Source organism: Seriola dumerili, unplaced genomic scaffold, assembly GCF_002260705.1.
Source record: "Seriola dumerili isolate Sdu_G_001 unplaced genomic scaffold, Sdu_1.0 BDQW01000068.1, whole genome shotgun sequence".
In the NCBI taxonomy this organism is placed as follows: domain Eukaryota; kingdom Metazoa; phylum Chordata; class Actinopteri; order Carangiformes; family Carangidae; genus Seriola; species Seriola dumerili.
The window spans coordinates 1871574-1894728 of record NW_019174323.1 but is presented as its reverse complement, the minus strand read 5'-3'; the positions used below and the strand labels follow the sequence as shown (position 1 = coordinate 1894728).

The 23155-nt window shown below is 39.9% G+C and overlaps 1 protein-coding gene across 5 annotated transcripts in view; it reads right to left on the bottom strand.

Annotated features, from left to right (window-relative positions):
• kansl1 (KAT8 regulatory NSL complex subunit 1) overlaps positions 1-19191 on the bottom strand; it is a 30712-nt gene extending 11521 nt beyond the window's left edge. For 4 of the 5 annotated variants that reach the window (XM_022742638.1, XM_022742640.1, XM_022742642.1 and 1 more), the window contains exons 1-2: positions 14108-14598; positions 9815-11288 (exon numbers count right to left, since the gene is read on the bottom strand). In XM_022742638.1, the coding sequence (XP_022598359.1) occupies positions 9815-11220 (1406 nt within the window). In that variant the 5' untranslated portion in view covers positions 11221-11288; positions 14108-14598. Of the gene's footprint in view, positions 1-9814; positions 11289-14107; positions 14599-18579; positions 18663-19139 lie in introns of those variants that run through there. The other variant, XM_022742639.1, reaches the window with a different exon arrangement.
• Positions 19192-23155: the final 3964 nt, after the last annotated feature.

The following is a 23155-nucleotide window of genomic DNA, read 5'->3' as shown; positions in this document are numbered from 1 at the left end:
TGCAACAAAAAAAAAGAATATCTCTCTGAAATATGAAGATGTTCTGATTTTCTCTATTTTATTTCACAGTTAACCGAATATCGTTTGCTTTTTGGCTGTTGGTTGGATAAAACAAGACATTTAAAGATGTCACCGGACTCTTCACTCTTTTCTGACATTTTATAGATGGATTTATAGACGGGTTCAGGATAAATTGCATAACTAACCAGCAGATTGATCAATAATTAAAATAATCATAGAGGCTGCAGGGCTCACCCTATCAAATTATTTTCCCAAATACAATTATTATTAGTTACAAGCAGTGTAATATGGTGAATGTCTGGTCTTTCATGAATCATCCCATCAAATATAATACCTTGAAATCACACTGAAACACCCTGAAATAATAAATTGATAAACTGAAATTTATCATTTCGAGAATATAATCTAGTGAGCCTTTGAGCATTTCCTCTGCCAGACTGCAGAGGTCAGTGAATCAGCATTATACAAAGCTCCCAGCAATGGCAACTGCAGGCAGCACATAAAAGCTTTCTAATCAAAAAACAATATGATCAGACACGCATCATTAAGTGTGGTACAAATGTAAAAAAGGGGGTTTTCATTTCACAGCTTTATCCCATGTCAAAGAATGAATACCAACTGAGAGCAGAGTACTCCATTTTACCAGTATGACACACAGAATGGGCATTTCAAAGGCAGACATGAGAGGAAAATGTCTGCTCCTGCACTGTGTAGCAGCAACCACAGAGGGCGCCGTTTCATCAAAATACAGGCCGCAGTGACCGTGGCTGAACAATGAAAATAATGACTCAGATGGCAGACAAAGATAGACCTTACACTCCTCTGAGCTTTCTCCTCCCCACACCCGCCCCTGTTTTCAGTTTTCAGAGCTCCACCAGGATGGAGGAAGTGGAGAAAGACTGGCGGTGAGAGGGGGGAGAAGAGATGGGAAGGGAAGGAAGACGGGAGGAGGGACAACAAGGACTGGGAAGCTCTGGCAGCCTGGAGAGGAACAGACGGCCTTTAAAAGCAATCTACAGGCCACAGGGTGGTGGAGGGGGTGGGGCTGGGTCAGGGAACAGTGCAGCAGACACTCAGATAACCAATAATCCAACCAGGAATCCTGTCTTATTGTGGAGCTGAATGGACGGAGTTATTGTTGCTTTGACGCAGACATCAGCCACCAATCAGTGCAATGAAAGATGGCATGATTCCTTCCAACATTTATCCATCTATGGCTCGTTCACTGCAAAACAGGATCAAGGACATTGCTGCAAATACAGCTGCAGTGTTTTCGGCTAATAACATTTCCTATTGCTGATCTACAAACTCAGGCCTGTTGTGCTCACATAAACAAACATACTGTTCTTAACACACTAGTTGGTGAATGTTCACAAACACTGCAACACTCCTGAACACGCCCATGGCTGGTGCATCAGATCAATGCACTGGCAATTCATTTGCATCCCTGAGTCCCTGTTGAGATTCATCTCAAAGCAACACTGGTGGCTCAAAGTGTGTCCCACCATCCGCTGCACAAATTACGCCGTCCGTGCGCCATGATTCACCAAGTGGTGGGTGGACAACTGATCGACCAAAAGGGTGGATAGGCCAGGTGGAATGTCCCTGAGGGTGAAGTGGAAAATTATTTCAAGGAGATTCATACACTGTACGACAGGGAAGACCGGGTGCAGGCTGCAGAGATTGTCAAAACACTGAAGCAGGAGCAAACATCTCAGCGTTGGCCTTCTTACAAAGACAAGAAAGGCTGTTCATAAAGGTCACACGACGGGGATGCTGAGCTCTGATCAAGACAGGGTGGGAAGAAAATAGCACAGTGGATCCCAACTCCTTGTGTTGTGTCCTTGTGTTATATTATTAAGGACTGATTCAGACTTGACATGTCAGGTGAATTAAATGAATAAACTCAACAGTTCTGTGGTTCCACTAGTGAAGATTACACTAACAGGGATGCTAAAACTGCCATTTAGTAAAATACAAATACACATAGGCCTTTATGAGTCCAATGATCTTAATCGTCAGAGTAACAGAGGAGTATGAGGAGGAGGGGTCAGTTAGCTGTATTGAGGACCCCCCCACCCCCCCCACCCACCCACACTAGGATCTCCATTCCCCCCCGTAACCAGGACATATTTTCCTCCCCCTCTACTCCCACACACAAAGCACCAGCGGCAATCACTACAGCCGCCGTTTTCTGGCTGTCAGCACATTCTCCATTGTGGTGCTTCTCTGGATGCAGCGCATATGTTGTACGCTACTCGGCACCCCTATACCATACTGACCCCTCCAAAACCAACATGACCAACAGGCGCCCTCAAGGTGAGAGCTGACCACTGAGCATAGCCTGCATATAAACACCTGATGTCTGCCTACCGCTGGAAATTTACCTTGAACAGACGCTTGTGATGTTCCTTCACATTAGAGTACCTATGTTCTTATGAATGCTTTCACAGCCCCTGACAGTTGAGCTGCTGTTCAGTCACTGCATTTCATATTGTGCTGCAAAAATCATATTTATATCAACAAAACCAAGTGTATTTTTAACAACAATTTCATCATCTTTGGTTCTGCCCTCCTCTACTCCCTAGAGTGTGTTTGTTAATACTGGAGGGGGGGTGCAGTCGTTACCATATGGACACACAATTGGCCGGTGGAAGGAGATTAATTTTCTATTTGTTTGACGCTTGTAAGAAGCTGTGTAATTATGCACTACACTTCACAATATTTAATGCTCAAGAAATTAATCTGCTCTGCCATTTTTTGTTCATCATTCACTCAGCACTGTGAGCACATGTTAACAAACAAGTCCCACACACAAGTGTTCTGATGTATCCTTTATCCCACACTCCACTACAGGGAAATGTTTCATAAAGCTGAACCTGACTGCACCATTATGTGCTTACTGATGTGTTTTATAAGTAACAGTTTTATCAGAATATACAACTTCGACACTTATTGAATAGGAGCAGGCAAGCCTCCGAAAGTAAGCAGCATAATTCAAAATCTTCCAAAACTGTACGATATAATTTTTTTATTTTTCTGTTTCTGATGATTTAACAATCATATAAACCTTAATCCTTAAAAATTAAACAAAAAATCTATCACAAATTGTAAAAAAAAATCATGTCAGAAAATTCTGAGTTAAAAATGAATTAAGGGCAAAACAGCATAGAGCACAAAAATATCAATGAATACATAAGGCAGACTGAATAGAGCTGCCTCTAAATAGCACAGAATATGCAGCCATCCACCTCATTTCCGTCACACGCTCACCTCTGGATGTGATCACCTGTGCTCAGCTGTTTTCTCTGACACTTTTATGCACAAAAATACAGCAGCAGTTTGAATTCTAGTTCCAAGTCCAGCTTTCATCTGTCCCCCTTTTCCCTCACTTAGATTGAGCTCCTTGTTTCTGCAAGGTTTTGCAGATGTGCCCCAACTCTTAAGTGCTGCTGCTGATTGAAAACAGGATTTCAATGTCCATAGTTTGCTCAGGTTGGCAGTGGAGAGAGGACAGTGGACCTGGCACGCTAGCTCTCAAAACCTTCCTGCCACAATGGTTCAACTCTGCACCCTCCAAGCTTACTCTGCAGAACAGGATCATATGAGGCCATTAAAGCAAAGCTGTGATCCAGGCTACATCTTCTAAATGCAGAAATATTAGGCTGTTAAACAAGTCTAAACTGGATTAACATTTAGGCTTAATTCAGGTTAAGGGTGTAAATGTAACTATGGCATTAGGGCTAATAACAGACACTCAGCTCCAACTGTGGGAAAACGCACTGGATCAGAGCAGTCCCAACTAAGCCCATGTCAGCTATCTTTGTTTTTATGCATTAGATAGCAACATTAATTTCTATTGTCCCCATGTTTTACACATGTTCAGCTTCTTGTACAAAAACCTGCCAGAGGAACATGCTATGACGAAAGGTAACACAATACAAAAGGCCTGCTTTTCCATATGAAATGAAATAAAAAAACACTTTCCAATTATGCTTCAAAAACCAGTCAGTCATCATTCATGCTCAGTAACAAGAACAAGGGAAATCAAAGCAGCAGCTGTCATTTTTTTTCCTCCAGAGTCAAGGATTTTCAAACACATTTAAAGAGCTGAAAATTATCCCAACAATGAAACATTTCAGAGCTTGAAAACAGCCTTATATTTCAGGTTTATTCTGCTATGCCATGATGGCAGGCTGGAGTTTCACAGGACAGCTGGTTAAACTCATCTTTTTACAGGAAGAAACTGCTTGGGAGCCAGGATTGTGAACGAGGCAGGCCGACAGGGTGTGGGGCAGGAAAAACTAGAGAGGGCAAATTCAGCCAGAGAGCTGCAGCAGTCATTACATAAAAGAGGGGGGTTATGTAACGCCTGTGGGTTCGTGTTGAGGAACTTGGGCTGAGCTAAACACATCCAGATGTGTCAAACAGGACTAAAAACCTATACAGGCACTCACATATATATACGTACACACACACACACACACACACACAGAGCAATGAAAAGAGGGAGAAAACACAGCTAAGCTACTCAGACTGCAGAGTAATGCTGAGCCATAAGCATGAAAGGCACGCTGTAGTCTCAGCCAACCTAGTTACCCTAATTCACGAGCAGCAGGCAGACAGGCATTTTAACTGTCCTATTGCATAAAGATCACACAAGCAACATGTACTCGTGTACTATCTGTAGCTTTATCATCTTGCAGACAACACTCCTGCAAACCTAGGTGCCTTTCAGTGCCGGTCAGACAACTAAATTTCAGACATTTTCATTGTTCTGTCCATGAGCCATTACATAAGATCTGAGATTTCCTGATGAGCATTATTGTTGCCTCAGAAACAAGAAGCTGTGCCCACTCTTTTCTCAACACAGAACAACCCGTGCTCCATGTAACATGCCTAAATAACAGACTTCCTGTGAATATGTAGTTCTCATGCATCTGCTGTCTAAGTCCTTTTGCAGCTAGTATAAAAACAAGATTGGTATTAACATTCATTTCTGGAGCTAGCAGCACCCACACCCTGGGTAGAGGCCATTGTGGACGTCACATTCACAGACAGACAAACTGGCTAGAGCAGAAAGGCCCTGCAGCATAAGCAAAGCAACAGATGTTGGCTGGCCCCCAATCCTCTAAGATACGGGAAACCACGTCTACAGTATAGACAGGGATGACAGGATTAGTTGTAAGCAATGCACTGCATCCAAACAAACAGCCCAAATAGGTTATTTTCCACACTGCTGTCAACTCAGCTGACGTTAAATAATTGAGGTGCTGCTGCTTGAAGAAGACGTTACATTGTCTGTAGTGTTGACTGGTGTAGTGCTGTAAGCCATTAATTGGTAACTGAGACAAAATGTCAGTTGTGACATTATGGTTATACATACACACACATACACCCTACTTCCTGGAAGATTAACATGTTCACAATGAGCTAAGGTTTCTCCTCTGCAGGGTTGGGAGCTGAGAACCAGTTTTCAACTTGCTGTGGGATGCTGTGCTGACTATACAATGTGCATCACACGGCTGCTTATGAAGGCATTACAGATGGACAGTTTTAAATTTCTAAAGGCAGCCTTCACTCAGCGTACATATAATTACTACGCTTACATGTACAACCACTTGGCAAACACACGCAAAACTATGAAATGATGGATGCTTTTCTGACAGCAACACAAAAACTATCATATATGGAACATCTGAGCAAATTAACTTGGCTCTCGGAGCCTGTTTTGTTATGCTCAAATTACATAATTTTGCTGTATTGTGTAGTAAGAAATAGAGGGCCTTATAAAACATGACTGAACTAGCTGTGAAGTGCTCTCAGGTCTGGGTTATTTTTATGAGTGAAAAATAACATTTGTTTTTTTCACAACTTCTGCAGGGAAGGCAACATCTCCATATTTGCTTCAGTGGGCTGTTATCTAAAGCAGTAACTAATTAATCAGTGATTTTTCCCTTGACAACTACACACATTACTCTTTTGTGTGGTGTTATAACTGAAGAACATTTAGGGAAGCTATATACACAAACAGAGGCCAAAATCACCTACTGCATTACAATTATTAACTACATCTGCATTTCATTTAACCATACATACTGTGGTACATCCCTACTGTAGTTAGGGACGGGAATCAAGAACCACTTCTAGTTGAGAAGCAGTTCCAACTGGTTCGATCCATCGACATCATTTGCCTTTATGCTTAACGATTCCCTTTTAAATGCCTTCCACTTAGATCCGCGTGCCTTTCAAAACAATGACGCACACTTTCGCGAAAGGCAGTCGAGGAGTTGACGAAGTGTGGCTTAATTTCACACAAAATGACGCCAACGGCGCAACGTGCAATGTCTGTGGCACTAAGATTTCAAGCAATGGTGGAAACACCAGCAACAATCTGAAACATTTGTAAACGCAGCACAGCATTAAATATCAGGAGTGTGTTTGATGCTCTACGCCGCCGGTCAACGAGTGCTTCTCAGTCTCAGCAGAGCAGTGAAGTTACGTATTAGTGATGTGTTGGTCGCGAATGAGACAGCTCTTTTATGTGAACGATGGGAGCCGGCTCACGTCCGAGAGCATTTTTTTGTTGTTGTTGTAAATGAATACAAGGCAGACCTAAAGAGGCAGACAGCACCCCCTCCTCGAGGGATTGAACAACTACAGAGCAGTTATCTATCTTGTTCAGTGTTCAGAGACTCATAATAAAAATTTGTGTTGTTGACACTGAAAACCTGTAAAGGCCTACTATTTTTCCCCACACACAAAATCCACAGAATTGATAAAGGAATCGATAAAGAATCGGATCGATAAGCACAATCGATAATGGCATTGGTATCAATAAAATCTTATCGGTTCCCATCCCTAACTGTAGTACAACTGGTCTGGCTGACTTTTACTTTCAAGAGATGAAAGAAGAAACAAGGGAGATAGTTAATGAACATGATAGCAAAGCTGTAGTCAATGAACACACATCATTACGACATAGTACTGATCCACTGACAAAAAAGCAATAAAAACTGTCATTACATTTATGGAATCTTATTTTTACATGCTGATAAGTTTGTAGTTGTTAACAACAGTGACAGTTGCAAGAAGCTGGAGTTGCTTCACTGAAAAGAAAAAAAAACGTTTACAATGGTTGGCCAATGGAAGGTTTTCATGGTAAAGCAGGAACAAGATGTGTCATGTTTTCTATAACAAAGATTAACTGCAGCTCAGATTGAAGCAAATGAGGAAAAATTTGTTTGCTACCAAGAACTTTGCTTGGTTGTTTAAAAATGTTAGAGAGTGATTGTTCAAGATTAAAAAAAAAAAACCCAGCAGTGACTGTAATGAGTGAGGAAGGAATCATGTTACCATTGTACAGACTTAGCTGCCATGCCCATACCGTATAATCTGAATAATCTCAGTCTCTTGCAGGCGCTTCCTCAAGAATGTAACTACACGAAGTAAGTTGTACTACATCAGCTGTTTAGAGACTGCAAGAAATATGATTGGTCCACTTAGCATCTGCAACCAACCAGAGCCATTTATCTATTAATTAGAGCATGAACATAATGAGAGAATGGAAAGAATTACGTTGGGTATGTAAAAAATGCACATCTTGATAATATATGACAGATATTCTGTGCTATGAAAAAGGGTCAAATCTTATGCTGAACTATCTATCAGTACCCCTCTCATGAACACCTTGATGGTCTTTCATTAATGCAGCCTTTAACCTCATTTATGAGATGTTATCATCTGGTATTCATTCACAAAAATGCACACAATAAATACTCCTGATCCCAGCCAAATTCAGAATGACAGTATATGGATGTACAAAAATATCAATTTATCTTTATCATCACCATCATATTATACTTGAAATTCCTAATTTAATTAGAAAATATTATTCAAAATGATGCCATTTCCAATTTTTGTCATCATGACCCTTATGTAACTGACCTTCTGACAAATCTAATTCACTAGTACAGACAAATACACATCACTATATATATTCTATTGTATTGAAAGTATATTTACTAATAGCTAAAAACACCTACAACTTTAAAATGTTTTTGTTTTCATAAACCCTCAAGATATGTCTCTTTTTCACTCTCGTAACAATAAATAATTAGTGAGATTGATCACTTAACAAATAACAACCTAACAAATAATTGATCAACTGATTCCATAATAAAAAAATTGTTGAAAAAGATTGATTGATGTGAATGCAAATGTTAAATCAACTTGTGATTACTTCTGTACATCCCAAACATAAAGTCTTCCTTATAGTAAATAAGAGAAATGCTAGTATAGGACTTAATTACTCCCATGTGTAAATTTATGACTCAAGAATCAAGTAAAATGTACATGAAATTGAATTAGAAAAAAAGGAAATTTCAGGCCTACTTTTCTCTTCCATGATCAAATTCCCTTTCTAACAAACTTCCTGATTACAGCTTTCACCCTCACTTTCTACATATTTACTTCTTCACGTTATATTATGGACGGTCATTATCTGAATACAAAAGCACTCAACTTTTTTTAATTGTCATTTCCTAGTTTAACATATTTATAGTTTAACATAGTTTAACAGAACAAAATTGTAGAGTTTGGTTTTAAGAGCTAAAGATCTGATGTAATAGGCACAGTGGGAATTTACCAACCCAAAAGAATTCTTTGTCTGAAACCGGTGTTTACATAAACTACTCATTATCACTTATCAATCTCTCTCACTCTTCCTACTCACTCAGACCACATAAATGTAACTCTGTCCCTTCTCCTTGAAAATGACGTGCTTTAAGTGCCCTAATGCCTCCTTTGACCTTAAACGGAGAAGATAAAGTATTAATATATTACATTACAAGCATTTTTTGCTACTTTTGAATCAAGCTTGCAACACAAAGAGACACACACATACACTTCCTGTTGTTCCAGTTATGAAGATATTTAGGTCAAAGGTCTAAAGTCAGCACAGTACAGGATAAGAAAATCAGTGTTCTTAGCTACTTCGTTAATAATCTACCCAATCCTACACAGGTCAGTTAGTCCATTAACGCTGCTGACCCACCTGCTGTATTTTTTTTGCCTCTTTCCAAACACTAATGACACAGAAATGTGTACTCTGATGTGAACTTCCCATGGAATAAATTTGCAGGCTCCTGCTGAGATCAACCTGACATCACAACAGGCAGTGTGTAAAAAAAACATAAAAACTCACACCTTCTGCAAAATCACCATCACCCCCAACTCTATGATACCTCTTGGTTTCAGTTTAAATCAAAACATTCACTGGCTCCGTGGGCGCTCACTTGTTCGCTCTGCAGATAAACAGAACGTTCAGTTTCAGCCTTGGCCCTCTCAGGAGGAAGCACTGTGTGACGAGAGAGCTTTTTACTTTCAGTCCGTTCGAGCCTGAGCATTCTCCACAGGATGATAGCGCCCACACAACTATACTCGCTCTCTGGGCAAATGGTATCTCTACCCCTCCCTGGAGTTTGACCCAACCACTACTAAGGCAGACCAGGCAGTTATAATTGTCATCACCACCTGCTAGGTCTGAGCAGCATATTGCAGGGCCCAGAGATACAGGGACTTTCACAGGGCAGTTGAAAAGAGTAATGTGAGATACTCGAGTATGAGGCAAGTGTAACAGAACTATGTAGTCAACTATTAATGAATCATTTCATAAAAATACTGCTTTCAATATTCAACTTCAGCTTTAACAGTGAATTATTGTGCAGTGCTGCAGATATGTACAGCTCTAAATAAGCCTGATGTGTCAGTGAGTGGGGACATTTTTACTTACATTTTGACATGTCGCTGCTCAATGTCCACTCTGGCCAGCTCCTCCTCCTCCAGGTCAGAGTCCCCTCCAGAGCTACTTTCTGTTACGTCTGAGTCAAAGGCGCTTTCTGCTGAATGAAGGTTGGCTGATCCGCTCAGATACAGCCTCTCCAGTTCCAAGGGCATTGAGCCACTTTTCAGGAAGCGACCGAGGCCATCTCTGTTGTTTGAGGAAGAGTGGCGGCCAGTCCTCCATGTAGCTGTGGGGGTTGCTGTCTCCGATTTGCGGTTACCAGACAGTAGCCGGTTGAGAGCGGAGTCCAAGAACCCACCCAGCTGCTGTTGAATGTGCCGCTCCACCTGTTTGGCCTGTACCACCTGAAGACGTTTGCGCAGGCGCCTTAGCCGGCTTTCGATCTCAGCTTGGCGGCTGCTGTTGAGAAGGGTGCGCTCCCTAACATGAGCATCAAGGCTGTCCGAGGAAGAACTACAGGGTAGAGGAGGCTGTGGTGCAGGTGTGCATGGTGGAGAGCCCTGCTGGCTGCTACCTGGTTTCTCCCTATCAGAGCCCTGTGGCTGACTGGTAGGCGTGTGTGAATCAGCCTCCTCTAAATTTACTTGTTCATTGGGGTTGGGGCTGTCATGGGTAAAGGGGGAAAGTGCAGCAGACTGAAGCACTGGCGGTTCAAGGTTTTTTCCATCAGTATTTTGAGAAACCCCAGAGGAATGCTTCTGTTTAAGGGTTCCTTTCACCGGGATATGCCCTGATAAGGTAGCTGTCAAGGTCTCAGAGTCCAAGGGCAGGTTCTGCGCCTGAGAGTCTGTGGTGGCAGAGGGCTTGTCACCATTCACTGCCACTACACAGCCAGAGCCAGACATAGTGGCCAGCTTTTTGGCCAGGCCATTGACAGGTGCCATGGGCTGGCCACCTCCGTTGGTGCTGCCACTCATGAGGCTTTTGAGCTGGCCGCCAGAGAGTTCAATCGCCTGCCTCTTCCTCAACAGGAAGTCTCCTCCGCCGTTGAGCAGGGAACTGGGCAGGATTCTGTGGCTTTTCAACACAGACTGTTTGATGAGGACTCCTTGCAGCTTGATTGACTCCTTAGTTGAAGGGACAGGTGTCACATCAGAGCATAGGTAAGAAGCCACCAGTGGCTGGAGCTTGCCCAGGGCCGAGGCCTGGGCCACAGAGTCGGCTTGGGGCTGCTGTTGCTGCTGTTCCTGGTCGCCGCCACAAAAGTCAAGAGGGCACTCTTCAGAGGCGGCCTTGCACTTAGCGGAGCCGCTGCTATGGATGAGGATGTTGCTGGCGTTACCGTTGTTCTCTGCACTGGCCGGTGAGAGACTTGAGGATGGGGCAGCCAGTTTGAAGCGGATGTGGTGAGCTTCGGCTGGGGCGTCGGTGAGAGCGGGCGCCATCGCAGCCATGCAGTGCAGAGGGACGGGCACCGCGGCCTGCTCCACACCACCCGCTTACTGCCCCACCTGAGGACAGCCTGGATAGAACAAAGAATAAAGACACAAAGAGAGGGGAGATAAGAAATAGAGTTAAACACACTAGTCTAATGAAATTAAGCACATTAAAATTTTACCTAATCAAATTCTGATCTTTGTTGATGTAGGAGGGTGTTGGGTGGAGATATTTTCCTATCAACAATTCACAGGTAACATTAACAACCTTGTACAGCTATGGACCTAAAACCACACAGTGTAAACAAACATACACAAACACGACCAAAATAATGTTTAAATACTCTTTTAACACTGAAACCAGTAGCTCTGCAAAAGTTTGCCTGACATTAGTGCGCTCATGATTAATCAGAACATTATGTTTTGGGGAAATGTATAAAAAATACAACAGTTCAAAGAACTCAAAAACATGCTTTAATATCAGTAAAATACAAAAATGTTTTGACATAATTTTCCATATTAAATAGTATTTCTTAAGTGTTAAGTAACATGAAGGTATGCTCTACCTACATACAATAAGGATACAACTGAACTACTTGCACTACAGGTTCTGTGAGCCTTTGGAGTCAGTGGAAAACTACTAACCACCACCTAAAAAGAAAGTACCATTCCTCAAACATTTGGCACCAAATATAATCAGTACAAATGCACTAATACCACTGCTTAATAACAAGTCCAACATACTGACTCGAACACAAACCAAGTGAATGTCTACAACTAATCTAGTTAAAGGCCTAATCAAATGAACGGGTGACTCATTGACATTTTGCTGACCTGCTGGCTGCGAGTGTTGCTAAAAATGATCCTACAAAGCAACTGGGAAAAACACTCCAGGTGAATGAAAGGAACATCTCTTATGATTGAATGTGCTCATTTATTTCTGACCATTTCCTTAGCTTTTGCAACATTTCAGAAAATGTAATCTAACTAATTGTAATAACAATAATGTATTTTTATACAGAGGAGCTCTTTTGCTACATTTAAATAAATATAAAAAAAATTACTGATATGCCCTGACCTTGGGGAATGGGACACTGACAATATACATAGGATAACAACAGACATCTGAGCGGAATCCCAGGCCAATAAATAATTCCCACAACACCAATGCATGTGTGAACAAGCCTTCATTGTCATTTACTTACAAGGCTCCTCTTTAAAGAATAAGCACTGGAATTAATTTCTGATGAGGCAAGAAACAGGAAAAGCCGATGCAAATTGTCCAAACCCCACTGCCCTACATGTGCCCTGGTAAATCAGTGTGCAGCAGGGTTCCACACAGGCAGTGTAAGTAGGTGGATTTAGGCCCCAGCATTAGTCCAAAGCACATGATGTCATACTGACAAGGTTCCTGTGTCAATTTCAGCTGAACCTATTAGACCTTCCCAATTTCCCAAATAATATTGCAGGGAAAATAATCAAATTAAATATGTAAGGAGAATGATAATGACGTGATTAAGATAAGAGTGTTGTTTCCTGCCATTCACACCGATTGTAAGTATATCCACATTTAACTTTTTTCTTTTTAAAAAAGCCTCCCTTCAAAAAACACGAGATAAAAGCGAGCTGCATCTCCACGTATCGTCTGCAGGGTCAGATGAATGGGGGCTCAGTATTTCACCGCAGTTTCTAGTCAGCGCGCACTACGCCATGTTGGTATTTCCGAAGCAGATTATGCAATGCAATTCATCTACCTAAAGCCGCCCATTCCGCTCCAAACACACCGAGCGTGTTCATGCTATAGGGGAGGAAATTCATTAACTAACGTTAGTAATTGCATAACTATGATTCACATGCATTATAATAACAGAATACCTGTAAACTGCCTGAATAGAGATGCGTCAAAAATGTCCACATCAAACGTTAGCCAACCATAACGTAATCACCAAAATGTCTTCCTGATGTTTACAAAAACATTTGTAAATATTACAAACTGGCGCTTCTGCTCTTGGTGCGTTCAAGTGTAATTACGTTATTTCATAATCTTGAAATCTCAACAGCTTCAGCAGAAAGACAGACAAGATGAGTGTTTGTAGCATTGAGCCGTACCAGAAAAAAAAACAGCAAACCGATCACGACATGTACTAAACTCCCAAGAACCGAAAGATAAATATCTGGATAAACCCGGTCACTTTGTACACTGCGTGCAAATTAATGCGCTTCGCTTCTGGCTAACGTTAGCTGAGGAAAGCTGCTGATGCAAGAAACACAACCTGCTCGCAAGCTAGCGTGCGGGTCTCATAAGCCAACTGCAGTGAAACGCTACCTACCCTCCTCACATTATGTCTCATTTTGTAGCTTTCGTTTCAATATAGCGACTTAACGATTTCTGTTTTCGTTCCTGCGGAAAGTCGCCTTTCGGCTTTACGCAAATCTCGTTAGGCAAGTAAACATTTTAGTCACTTGCTACGTAACATACGCTCACCTTCCTCAGTGATAGTTTTAAGTCAATAACGCCCAGAGTAATATATATTGTACGCTAAAAGCCATGGAAACACATGCACTACCGTGAGAGTTAAGCCCCGGCTCTGTAATATCTTAAACGTTAATATTTTGGCCACAATGACATGACACCTTCACTGGTTATGGATCACAACTTATTTTAAACAACGCTTTAAGACCTAATGCAAAGTGGAGACATGGTGTGCATTGCAATTAGACTACGGAAATAAATAGAGGCAGTCTGTTGTTGTAAACAAATGTAAATCTATTTACTTGAGCATACAAGCTGGTAGTTAATGGAAATAGTACATAGCGTTAATGCAGATATGTCTAAAGCGGAGAAGTTGGGAGTAGACCTTGCCAGTCTAGCTAGCTCGCTAACAAAGAAAAAGGAGGAACCTACCACGTGACGAGGTTGCACTATCCGAGGGAATTTCGGCAACAATCCCCTGCAGTTTTGGTGGAAAAAAACAAGGGTGCTAACACAAAAACGCGGCTCGATTCGATCACTCTGCCATTAATTAATCCAAAAATGCTGCCAGATTGCCGAAAGGGGCCCGGTTGACAGAGCCGCTCGGGTTCGTTCCGGATTCAGGCAATGGGCGAATCAACGATCTACACCTTGCTCGCCAGCTAGCTCGCCTCGCCGCTACAGCGAATATAAGGCAAGGCCGTGAAACAGTCCTTTCTACTCCAAATTACTTCAAATGTAGGCGATTTCACGGCAATCCTTTACCAAAAATTCCGATTCTCAGTAAGCAAAAGGTAATCCAGATGGCAGTTTGTCGCGGGGCTTTTTCTCTCGTTTTAGGGAGAGACGCTTAGAAAATGGCGGCTAGCTCCGCTCCCTCGGATTTGAGTCTGACAAACATAGAAGTGCTCTGTGTGTGTGTATGTGTGTGTGTGTATATGCGTGTGTGTGTGTGTGTGTGCGTGTGTGTTGCTTGCTGGTAGGCGGGAGACATTTCTCATACTCACCACTAGAGTAAAGGGCAGATAAGAAACGGCAAAAAGCTCAAAAGAAGATACCACAGGAGGGCATTGTCTTCCAAAACACAAGGCGATCTCAATTCTGCACTTGTTAGGAACAGACTTTTATAAAGGTACTGCTGGTAGTTCAACTGGAAACACTGCTGCTGCTGTTTAAAGGGATTCTGCAGGTTAAATTTATGACTTTTAAAGGCCTTTTTAGCACCAGGCAGAATGTAATCTAATACTTATTTCTCCCTTATACCATCCAAAGTATGTAAATATAATAGATAACCAGTAGGGACTAAATTAAGTAAAAATATTTGTTATATCACATTATTTATCAGTCAGTGACTAATTTTCTTCTACTTCTGAGCTGCTGTAACAAGTGAATTTCCCCTGTGGGGATCAATTAAGTTTCATCTTATTTCCAGCAGAATATAACAATAATTCCTATTGATATAATGATGACTGGAACTCCAATCAGACAGCTATATTTATATTATTTGTTAACAAATTTGTTAGGAATTTACACCTAATTTGTAGGGGGCAGTTGTGTCAAAATGTAGTTTTAATAACTCAACTATACTGATTTATATTATATTTTATTTTCTTCTGTGTCAGGTAACTAACACACAGGAAACCTTGTTAAAGGTAGTATTATTAAATAGTACATTATTCCCCGAAGCCTGAGTGAACATGTGTTTGTTGTCTGACCAACAGTCAAAAACACAAACATGCGGAGTTTACTGAACTGAGTCATATAAAAAGGAGAAATAAGAGTTAATATTAATATTTCTATTCAAAATTGTTACTATTTAATTTCCTGATAAGCTCCTCTAAATCCAGGTATGTGCTTGTCTTGAAAGGTTTTTTCAAAACACTGAATTCAGTTCAGCCTTAGAAGGTATATTAAAAAAAAAGTCTTAATTCACACAGGTCTTAAATATTTTCTTGCCTGCTATCAACAGTAACATTAGTTATAATTGTGTTTGTATGTTGTGGGCTGTCTGTCAAACAGTGCTTTTAGTGCTAGCCACCAGAGCTTGGAGGCTCCACAACTCAAATGTCAACTTTAGAACTTTTTTTTCAAATAGATTTATCCACCCATCAATTTTCTGTTTCTTATCTGGATGCAGGTAATGTTATGTGATTTATTATATTAAAGGTTATTATATATTTTGGCAAAATGTAATATAAAAGTCAATAAATTAATGTTCTTAAAATAAACAACTGGAGGTCCTATTGTCTCTACTGGTTTTCCTTAATTTTTTGAATGGCATGACCATGACAAGTGCATTAAATTGCATTCTGTGTGGTATTTGAGGGATCCTAAATTAATTTGGTGAACACTGCAGAACGACTATGATTCACTATGTTTCCTATTTCTATTAGTTGTTACAGGAGAGATCACCCCTTTAGGAGAACTGAGCCCAGTTGAGACTGCCTGTCTCTCATGTCACTTTTTTACAGGAAATAGATCGCCCACCACTACAGCAACTGTTGTGAAGGTGCAGCAAGTGGCCACTTGAAGGAGCTCTTTCCCACATGATTGTTAAATGCAGCCATAATCTAAATATAATACAAAAGCATATGCTGTTTGGAAACACGGGGGAAAACAAAACCTACCACATCTACGTGTAACAGAGTCCCGTATAACTGACTCTGTTACATAACCTCATCCCTGAAACTACAGGTGGACATAAGCAAAGACAACAATATAATGCAATTAAATACATTAGCATTTAAAGGTTGTTTTTTTTGTGTGTCAGAGGTTTGTGATTGGTGATTTGAGGCTGTAGCTAGATCTCTGTGTTGTAATGGATTAAGAAAATATAATAACTAACAATGTATTATTACAACAGCACAAACTGCAGCCTTAAGAGATTTAGGAGTAGATTTCTGACAGTCTCAACCAAACTGTACATACAAACTTTAAATAAGGCTGGGTGTTGTTATATGTTAGATGTCTACAAAAGCATCTGTACAAACATTTTATATTAAAAGATAGTCAAAAATTATATTGTTTTAGATTTAAATTGGGTAGTACCAGATCAAATAGTAAAATACCCACATTACAAATTTGAGCTACTGAGGTTCTGACCCACCTTTAAAATGCAATATTGTTCCTTGGCTTTTGTATTGCATTGCATTTGATTGCATTACAATGTGTCCATCACATGTAATCTTGACTACAAGAAATAGGACTTGGCATTTATCTGTGTATGCGTGAGGTCTTGTGTTATCATTTAGCTATTGTGGCTTGTATGCATTGGCTGATAAGAGAATTAATCCCTTAAACTTGAAAAACATGTAGTTTCAAATTAAGGTGAAGAATTCAATACATTTTTTGACCAGTACTACATGTGACACTGTTGTATCATCTCCAGAGTTGTAACGTCTTCAGTTCTTTGATGTTTTATTCTGTTCAGTTGATCAGTATTTTTGGCACTTAGAGTAATTAAAGCATTTGACATTGTAAAGGTGTTGTACAATATAAGTACTTGTGCAATAGAAATAATTGGGTCTAACTTTCCTTTTGCTTTTAAATTAAAATATAATTTTAGATAAGTTATTGTTACAGTACTGTTTTGGTGTTGCACCCCACAAAGATCATTTCACAATGTCTACAGTACTAATATCTCTTTTTATATTTTGGTTCAGGTTTAAATTTCAACAGTAACTCATCTATTTATACTTTTGCTTTAGGGACTACGGTTTATCATGCTTATTTAGTTTATCTAATATGACTTTTAAATAAACAGATTTTCTGGGAAAATCTTGATATTCCCAGAAATGACTTGTTGCTCAATGGATGTTTACAATGCTGGGCTACATCCTCTGATGAGTAATACCACATAAATGTTTATAATAAAGTTATGCATTATTAATTTAAGCCTGGTATTAAGCAGAAGAGGGTTATGTAAGTAGTAATAGCATTTAGATGGGTTCAGTACGTCTCATCAGCCAATGCATGTAACTTGCAGTGATGTACACCGCTTTTACTGTTAAGTAATGCAAATGAATGCGTGTCACTTACTTCCTACAGATCCTGCAAGACCACTGTGCATTATCAGCTTACTATAGTGGAAATGCATAATAAATTAGTAATTATCTATGTGTGTATGTGCATGTGTGAATGAGAGAGAGCAACTGCCAATCCATCTGCCCTGAAAATTTATATCTACATAAAAGCAAATGTTTAGGATCATATAGCTGACGTCTGATAGTTATCCAATGTGCTGCAGTCATCCTCCAAACAGGTAATTGGTAAAAACATCTGTCCATCCATCTTCTCATATTACTCCATGGCACAGTGGCAACAGGTTATGCAAAGTTGCCTAAACCTCCTGCCCCAAAGCCACATCCTTGGGCTCCTCCTAGGGGATTCAGAGGCATTCCCACACTTCATGGGGTATGTAATCCATCCGGCATGTTTTGGGTCTCCCCAGTGTCTGAAATACCTCCTCAGGGATGTATCCAGTGGTTATGCATCTCATGTGGCTCCGTCCCAAGGAAAAGAGCTGCTGTTCCTTTAGGGGCAACTCACTTAGTATCCAGAATATTATCCCATGGCCACAGGTGAGTACTGGTTGAGAACATCACTCTTACGCTCAACCAGAAACACAAAATAAAACCTAAATTATTATTATTATCATTTAGGAATACCTTTAACTCCACTGTTGAAATAGCTCCTTCCCAGGCAAAAGAGCAGTTTTTCCTCTAGGGGTGAACCCGAAAAAAGGCAACTAATTTTGGCCACTTGTATCCACCATATCATCCTTTTTTCAGAGCTACTGACCATAGGTGAGGGTCGGTTGAGAGCATCGCCCCTAGGAGCAGCCAGAAGCAGCACAGAAAAATAAAAATAAAAACTAAATAATAATTATTATTATTTAGGAATACCTTTATCTCCATTGTTGCAATTCTCCATTCAATAATCCAAGGGGCCATAATTCCAGTTATCACACGAGGAAATAGCATGACACCTAATGATAAAAAGAGATAGAATAGTGAGACGTTAGTTGAATCCTTCTTAAACAATTCAGCACAGAGTCACGCTCAGTAAATAAAGTTGTGAGTCTCCAGGGTTTTTTTTACGTCCAGCTGGCATGCTAACGCTAGCTGGCTAACGTAACCTATCATTGAAAATTTATAATGAAAAAGTTTTAAACGTTGAATAACGTCAACACCGAGCTTAGAAATTTAAAAGTAAGTTATGAAAGGGACTTCTTTGTTGATTATGCTGTAAAGAATGTGCTGCCAGTGATTTAAGTGATAGAATTAAGAGTACTTTCTCTACACGCTAGTTCAGAGGCTAACGTTAGCGAGGCTGATGCCGCTAGCAGGCTAAGCTAACGCTCGTTAGCTTCTTTGCTTCCCGATCCCACAGTGAGTTCTCAATGACTACCGTTTATTTTGCACGTTTGGCATAAAAGTGTACTAAAAAAATTCAGCCTGCTCACGTCAAACAGCCGAAGGTTTAACCAAATGAGTATTTTTTCCTGACAAGCGGAGCGTTTGTTAATTTTAGAGAAAATAACAAGACAAAATCTTACTTACCTGCTTGTCCTGTTACTAACCGTTTACGACTTGATAACAACCCTCCCCTCACGTTGCCATTGGTCGACGCTTCAAATCCAGGCTTTCTATTCGCTCGCACAGTTGTCAGTCTTCGCAAATGCCCGTACAGCGGAAATGTGGACGAAAGTTCATAGCACGAAACTTCATTATCAAAAAATATTGTTTTTGTTTGGAAACGTTTTCTCAAGTCTCACAACCTCCCCGTCATTTATAAATAACTGCGTTTACTGTGCCATTAAAAGACTGTTATTTACACCACTCGCATGCTAGCTACTCACAGCCAGCCTGATGTATGTTCACTCAAAGTAACTACAATATCTAATATTTTTAACGCTTTGCCTTTGGGACTTTACTCAGAAATGACCCGCAGATTTTCACAGCACATTACAAATCACAAGTAGATAACGCCGATGGCTGCAAACGAGATGAATCAATATATTTCATTTGATCTTATTCTTTGCATCTAATGCTAAACAGATTCTGCTAGTGGAAAGAGGTTTGAACAGTCTGGGTATCTCAATTTGACCCCCCAGAAATAGGAGTCTGGACAGGTTGGGCAGCATGTCACCAACAAGAGTGGAGTTTAGGCTGGAGCTGGCAAGAGGCTGAGGGTGGATGGAAATATAAATGAGTGGGGCAGCACTGGGATAGTTGTATTGATATCCAGGGTATAGCTTTGCAGTGGGCAGTTAGAGAAAGGCCCTGAGAGTTTCCCAAGGAGTGACTGAATATTTCTCCATTTAGTGTCAGTCTGACCTCCCTCAGCCACATCCACTGTCAAATACAAAATGAAAGTGACTGGTGTCCCATGTCCATTTCAGCACAGCAACACAGGCCTGAATGAGAAAGATAGTTTTTCTACATTTAGAGAGCAAATTTTTACAAACACATACTGGAAATGTAGGAGTAACAGCTCAACCATTCGATTTGACTGTATTCTAATTAATACATTATCCTTCATTGGGCTGGAGGAAGAATTCAAATACTTACTAAGGTAAAAGTACTAATAGTACGCTGTAAAAATACTTAACTACTAGTAAGTATGCAGGTATAATCAGGTAATTGTACTGAAAGTATTACAAATACTCAGTGCAGAGAAATGGCCTCTGTGACTGTTATACTATTATATATTAAATTATTAGATTCGTAATAATCATGCATTATTGTAAAAGCCGTATTTTACAAGTGGACATAGTTCCAAATTATTTTGAGTATGACTACAATTGATGATTATTTTCATCATATATGAATCAGCAGATTATTTTCTCCATCATTTGATTGAATGTTTGTAAAAAAAAATATATTATGAAAATAGTGAGAAATGCTCATCACAATGCAGAGCTAAAAGAGACATCTTCACAACCAATAGACCAATCCTCAGAATTATTAAAAATGATTGAAAATAATTGAAATTATTAAAAGGAACAGCAACAAATCTTCACATATGAGAAGCTGCAATCATGATATGTTTGGTGTTTTTGCATGAAAATCTGCTTAAATGTTGATTGAATTAGTTAATTTTCTAACATGTCATCTGCAATTGTACAGTTAGCAGGTTTAATTTATAACCAAGCATCATCCTATGTTATTAACTCTTCATATGTTTTGTTTGCATAAATCTGAATTACTAAAGTATCTAAAACTGTCAACCAAATGTAGTAAAAGAAAAGAAAAGTACAATATTGATGTGGAGTAGAAGTAGAAAGTGGCATGAAAAGAAAATGCTCAAATCCCTCAAATTTGTCTTTACTTATTTGAGTAAATGTACTTAGTTTACACTGTCTTTAATGCACACATTGTATTGGATCTGATTCATCCATCACTTCCTATTTAACTACTGCAGGTTGTGCAAGACAGACAGAGGTAGAGGAAGTATTTAAATGCTTTACATACGTAAAAGTAGGTAAGGACAATTTTAATTTGTTGGGTAATTTAATCTATGATATTGCATTCAATAAAATTATTTAATGTTTTGTATGTAAAGTTTTAATCTGTAAAGTAAAAGTTTTCATGTTGTGGATCAGTAGATTTATTGTTGTAGCATGAGGCCATAGAATAAATCAGCATCTTTCCTTTGAAAAGAATTCAGTGCTGCATGTTGTCAGTTCTACAATGAAAACCCACTCACATTTACATCTTCAGTTTCTTGTTGTTACTCTGCACCTTTCCAAAAATGGCTGGTGGCCAAAATGGAAATATATTTTATGCAGATGAAAACCTGTGCAGAGTAAACTATGTTCCACTGGTATTGTCTTATTTCACCTGCCAAACCTCCTGTTAGATATTTAGGATGTTTGTCAGACAGTTTGAGTGGAGAGAGAAGGACATTAAACCAGGCTGTTGGCAAGAAAAGCTCATTTAAGACTGATGGCTGACTGACTGTCCAGTCTGTTTGTGGTTTAAAGGTTTGAGGTAAACACTTCAGATCTCTCAGAACAAGTCAGTCAGAGTTGTGTTGAGCGCACATTGGCAAACAGCTCGGGTGGTTACCTTTGAAGGATGGAGCCACACAACTACAACTCAGTGTGGTTCATATCGCTAACAACAGAGGCCCTGAGGATCTCTCAGACCAGCTTGGTAGCATTGGAGAAACTCATGCTCATCAGAGCAGAGACAGTGCTGCTGACTTGCGCTTGGTTCAACACTAACATGGACAGTTGTTCCTTTAGTTTATGTGCTGCAAGACACTGGAACTGGTGACTGTTGTGTATTAAAAACATTATTATTTAGAGAGAAAGTTAAACTGTGGCTTATGGGAAACTCAGAAGTGTAGTCATATATGTGTGTGATTTTATTTTATTGTCCATTGTATTGCTTGTTAGATACATTGTATGTGATACATGGATCTGATGTGAGTATGATGTCACTGAGGCAACTGGACTCCTACGTCCAGGACCACAATGAAAATACAGTAAGTCCTGGACTGGATTTGTCCTCACTGCATTATTGATGTATGCCGATGTTCAGGCAGGTCCTCAGGTCACAAGAACGTCCATTTCCAGCGCTATATGTAGCTTCACTAATAATAGCTCAATCTGTTTTTTTTATAGCACATCTGAAGTTTTTCCTCTTTGATTTCTCTCTTCTTCGGTCTCTTCTTCTTTTCTGTCTCCTTGGCTCATTATTGTCCTTTCTGAAACCTCATCTTCATTTTTCTGCTCATCCCTTAAACCAGATTCACCCATTAACTTTCTTTGCATCCACATTTACACTTTAGAGAGTGTGTTTGTATGAGAGTGGTGTCAAGAGTTCATGGCCTTCATCCTTATGTACCAATCATGAGTAGGTTCCCTTTCAGTCAAGCTTTAATCCTGCTGGAGTGAACTTCCTGTTTACCTCCATTTACATGAATGTGTCTCCTCTGTTGTGTTAATTTTGCCTCATAATACAACAATCATATTTAAAAGTCACTAAAATCACCAAGGAGACGCGTAAATGTAGGTATAGTGAAAAACCACTAGATGGAGCTGAGACATCACACTCTGCACCATCATCACTCTGCAGCTGAGCCTCTGATGAACTGACTGTGGAGTCATTCAGCCACAGTATTATTTCTAATATTCCAAAAGCAACACTTTATTTAGCAGCATGCAAAGATATATTAAATGGTTTATAACACACATGTACGTAGTTGTAAGGACATTTGTAAGAGTCATAACAGATATTATATTATTACAGCTGTGTTTTACTATATTGTTGCAGCCTTTACTTACAGAAGGAGCTATAGTTGTGGACAAAACACTTTCATCTGCTTACAGCTACTAGAGAGTTTATTGTAAACCATTTATTAAATGTATATTTAGTGCTTATAAATGCTAAACTGTTGCCATATTTCCTTTAAACTTCCCTTTAGCGTCACAGTTCTCCCCACTATATATGGCTCTTATGGTATATATGT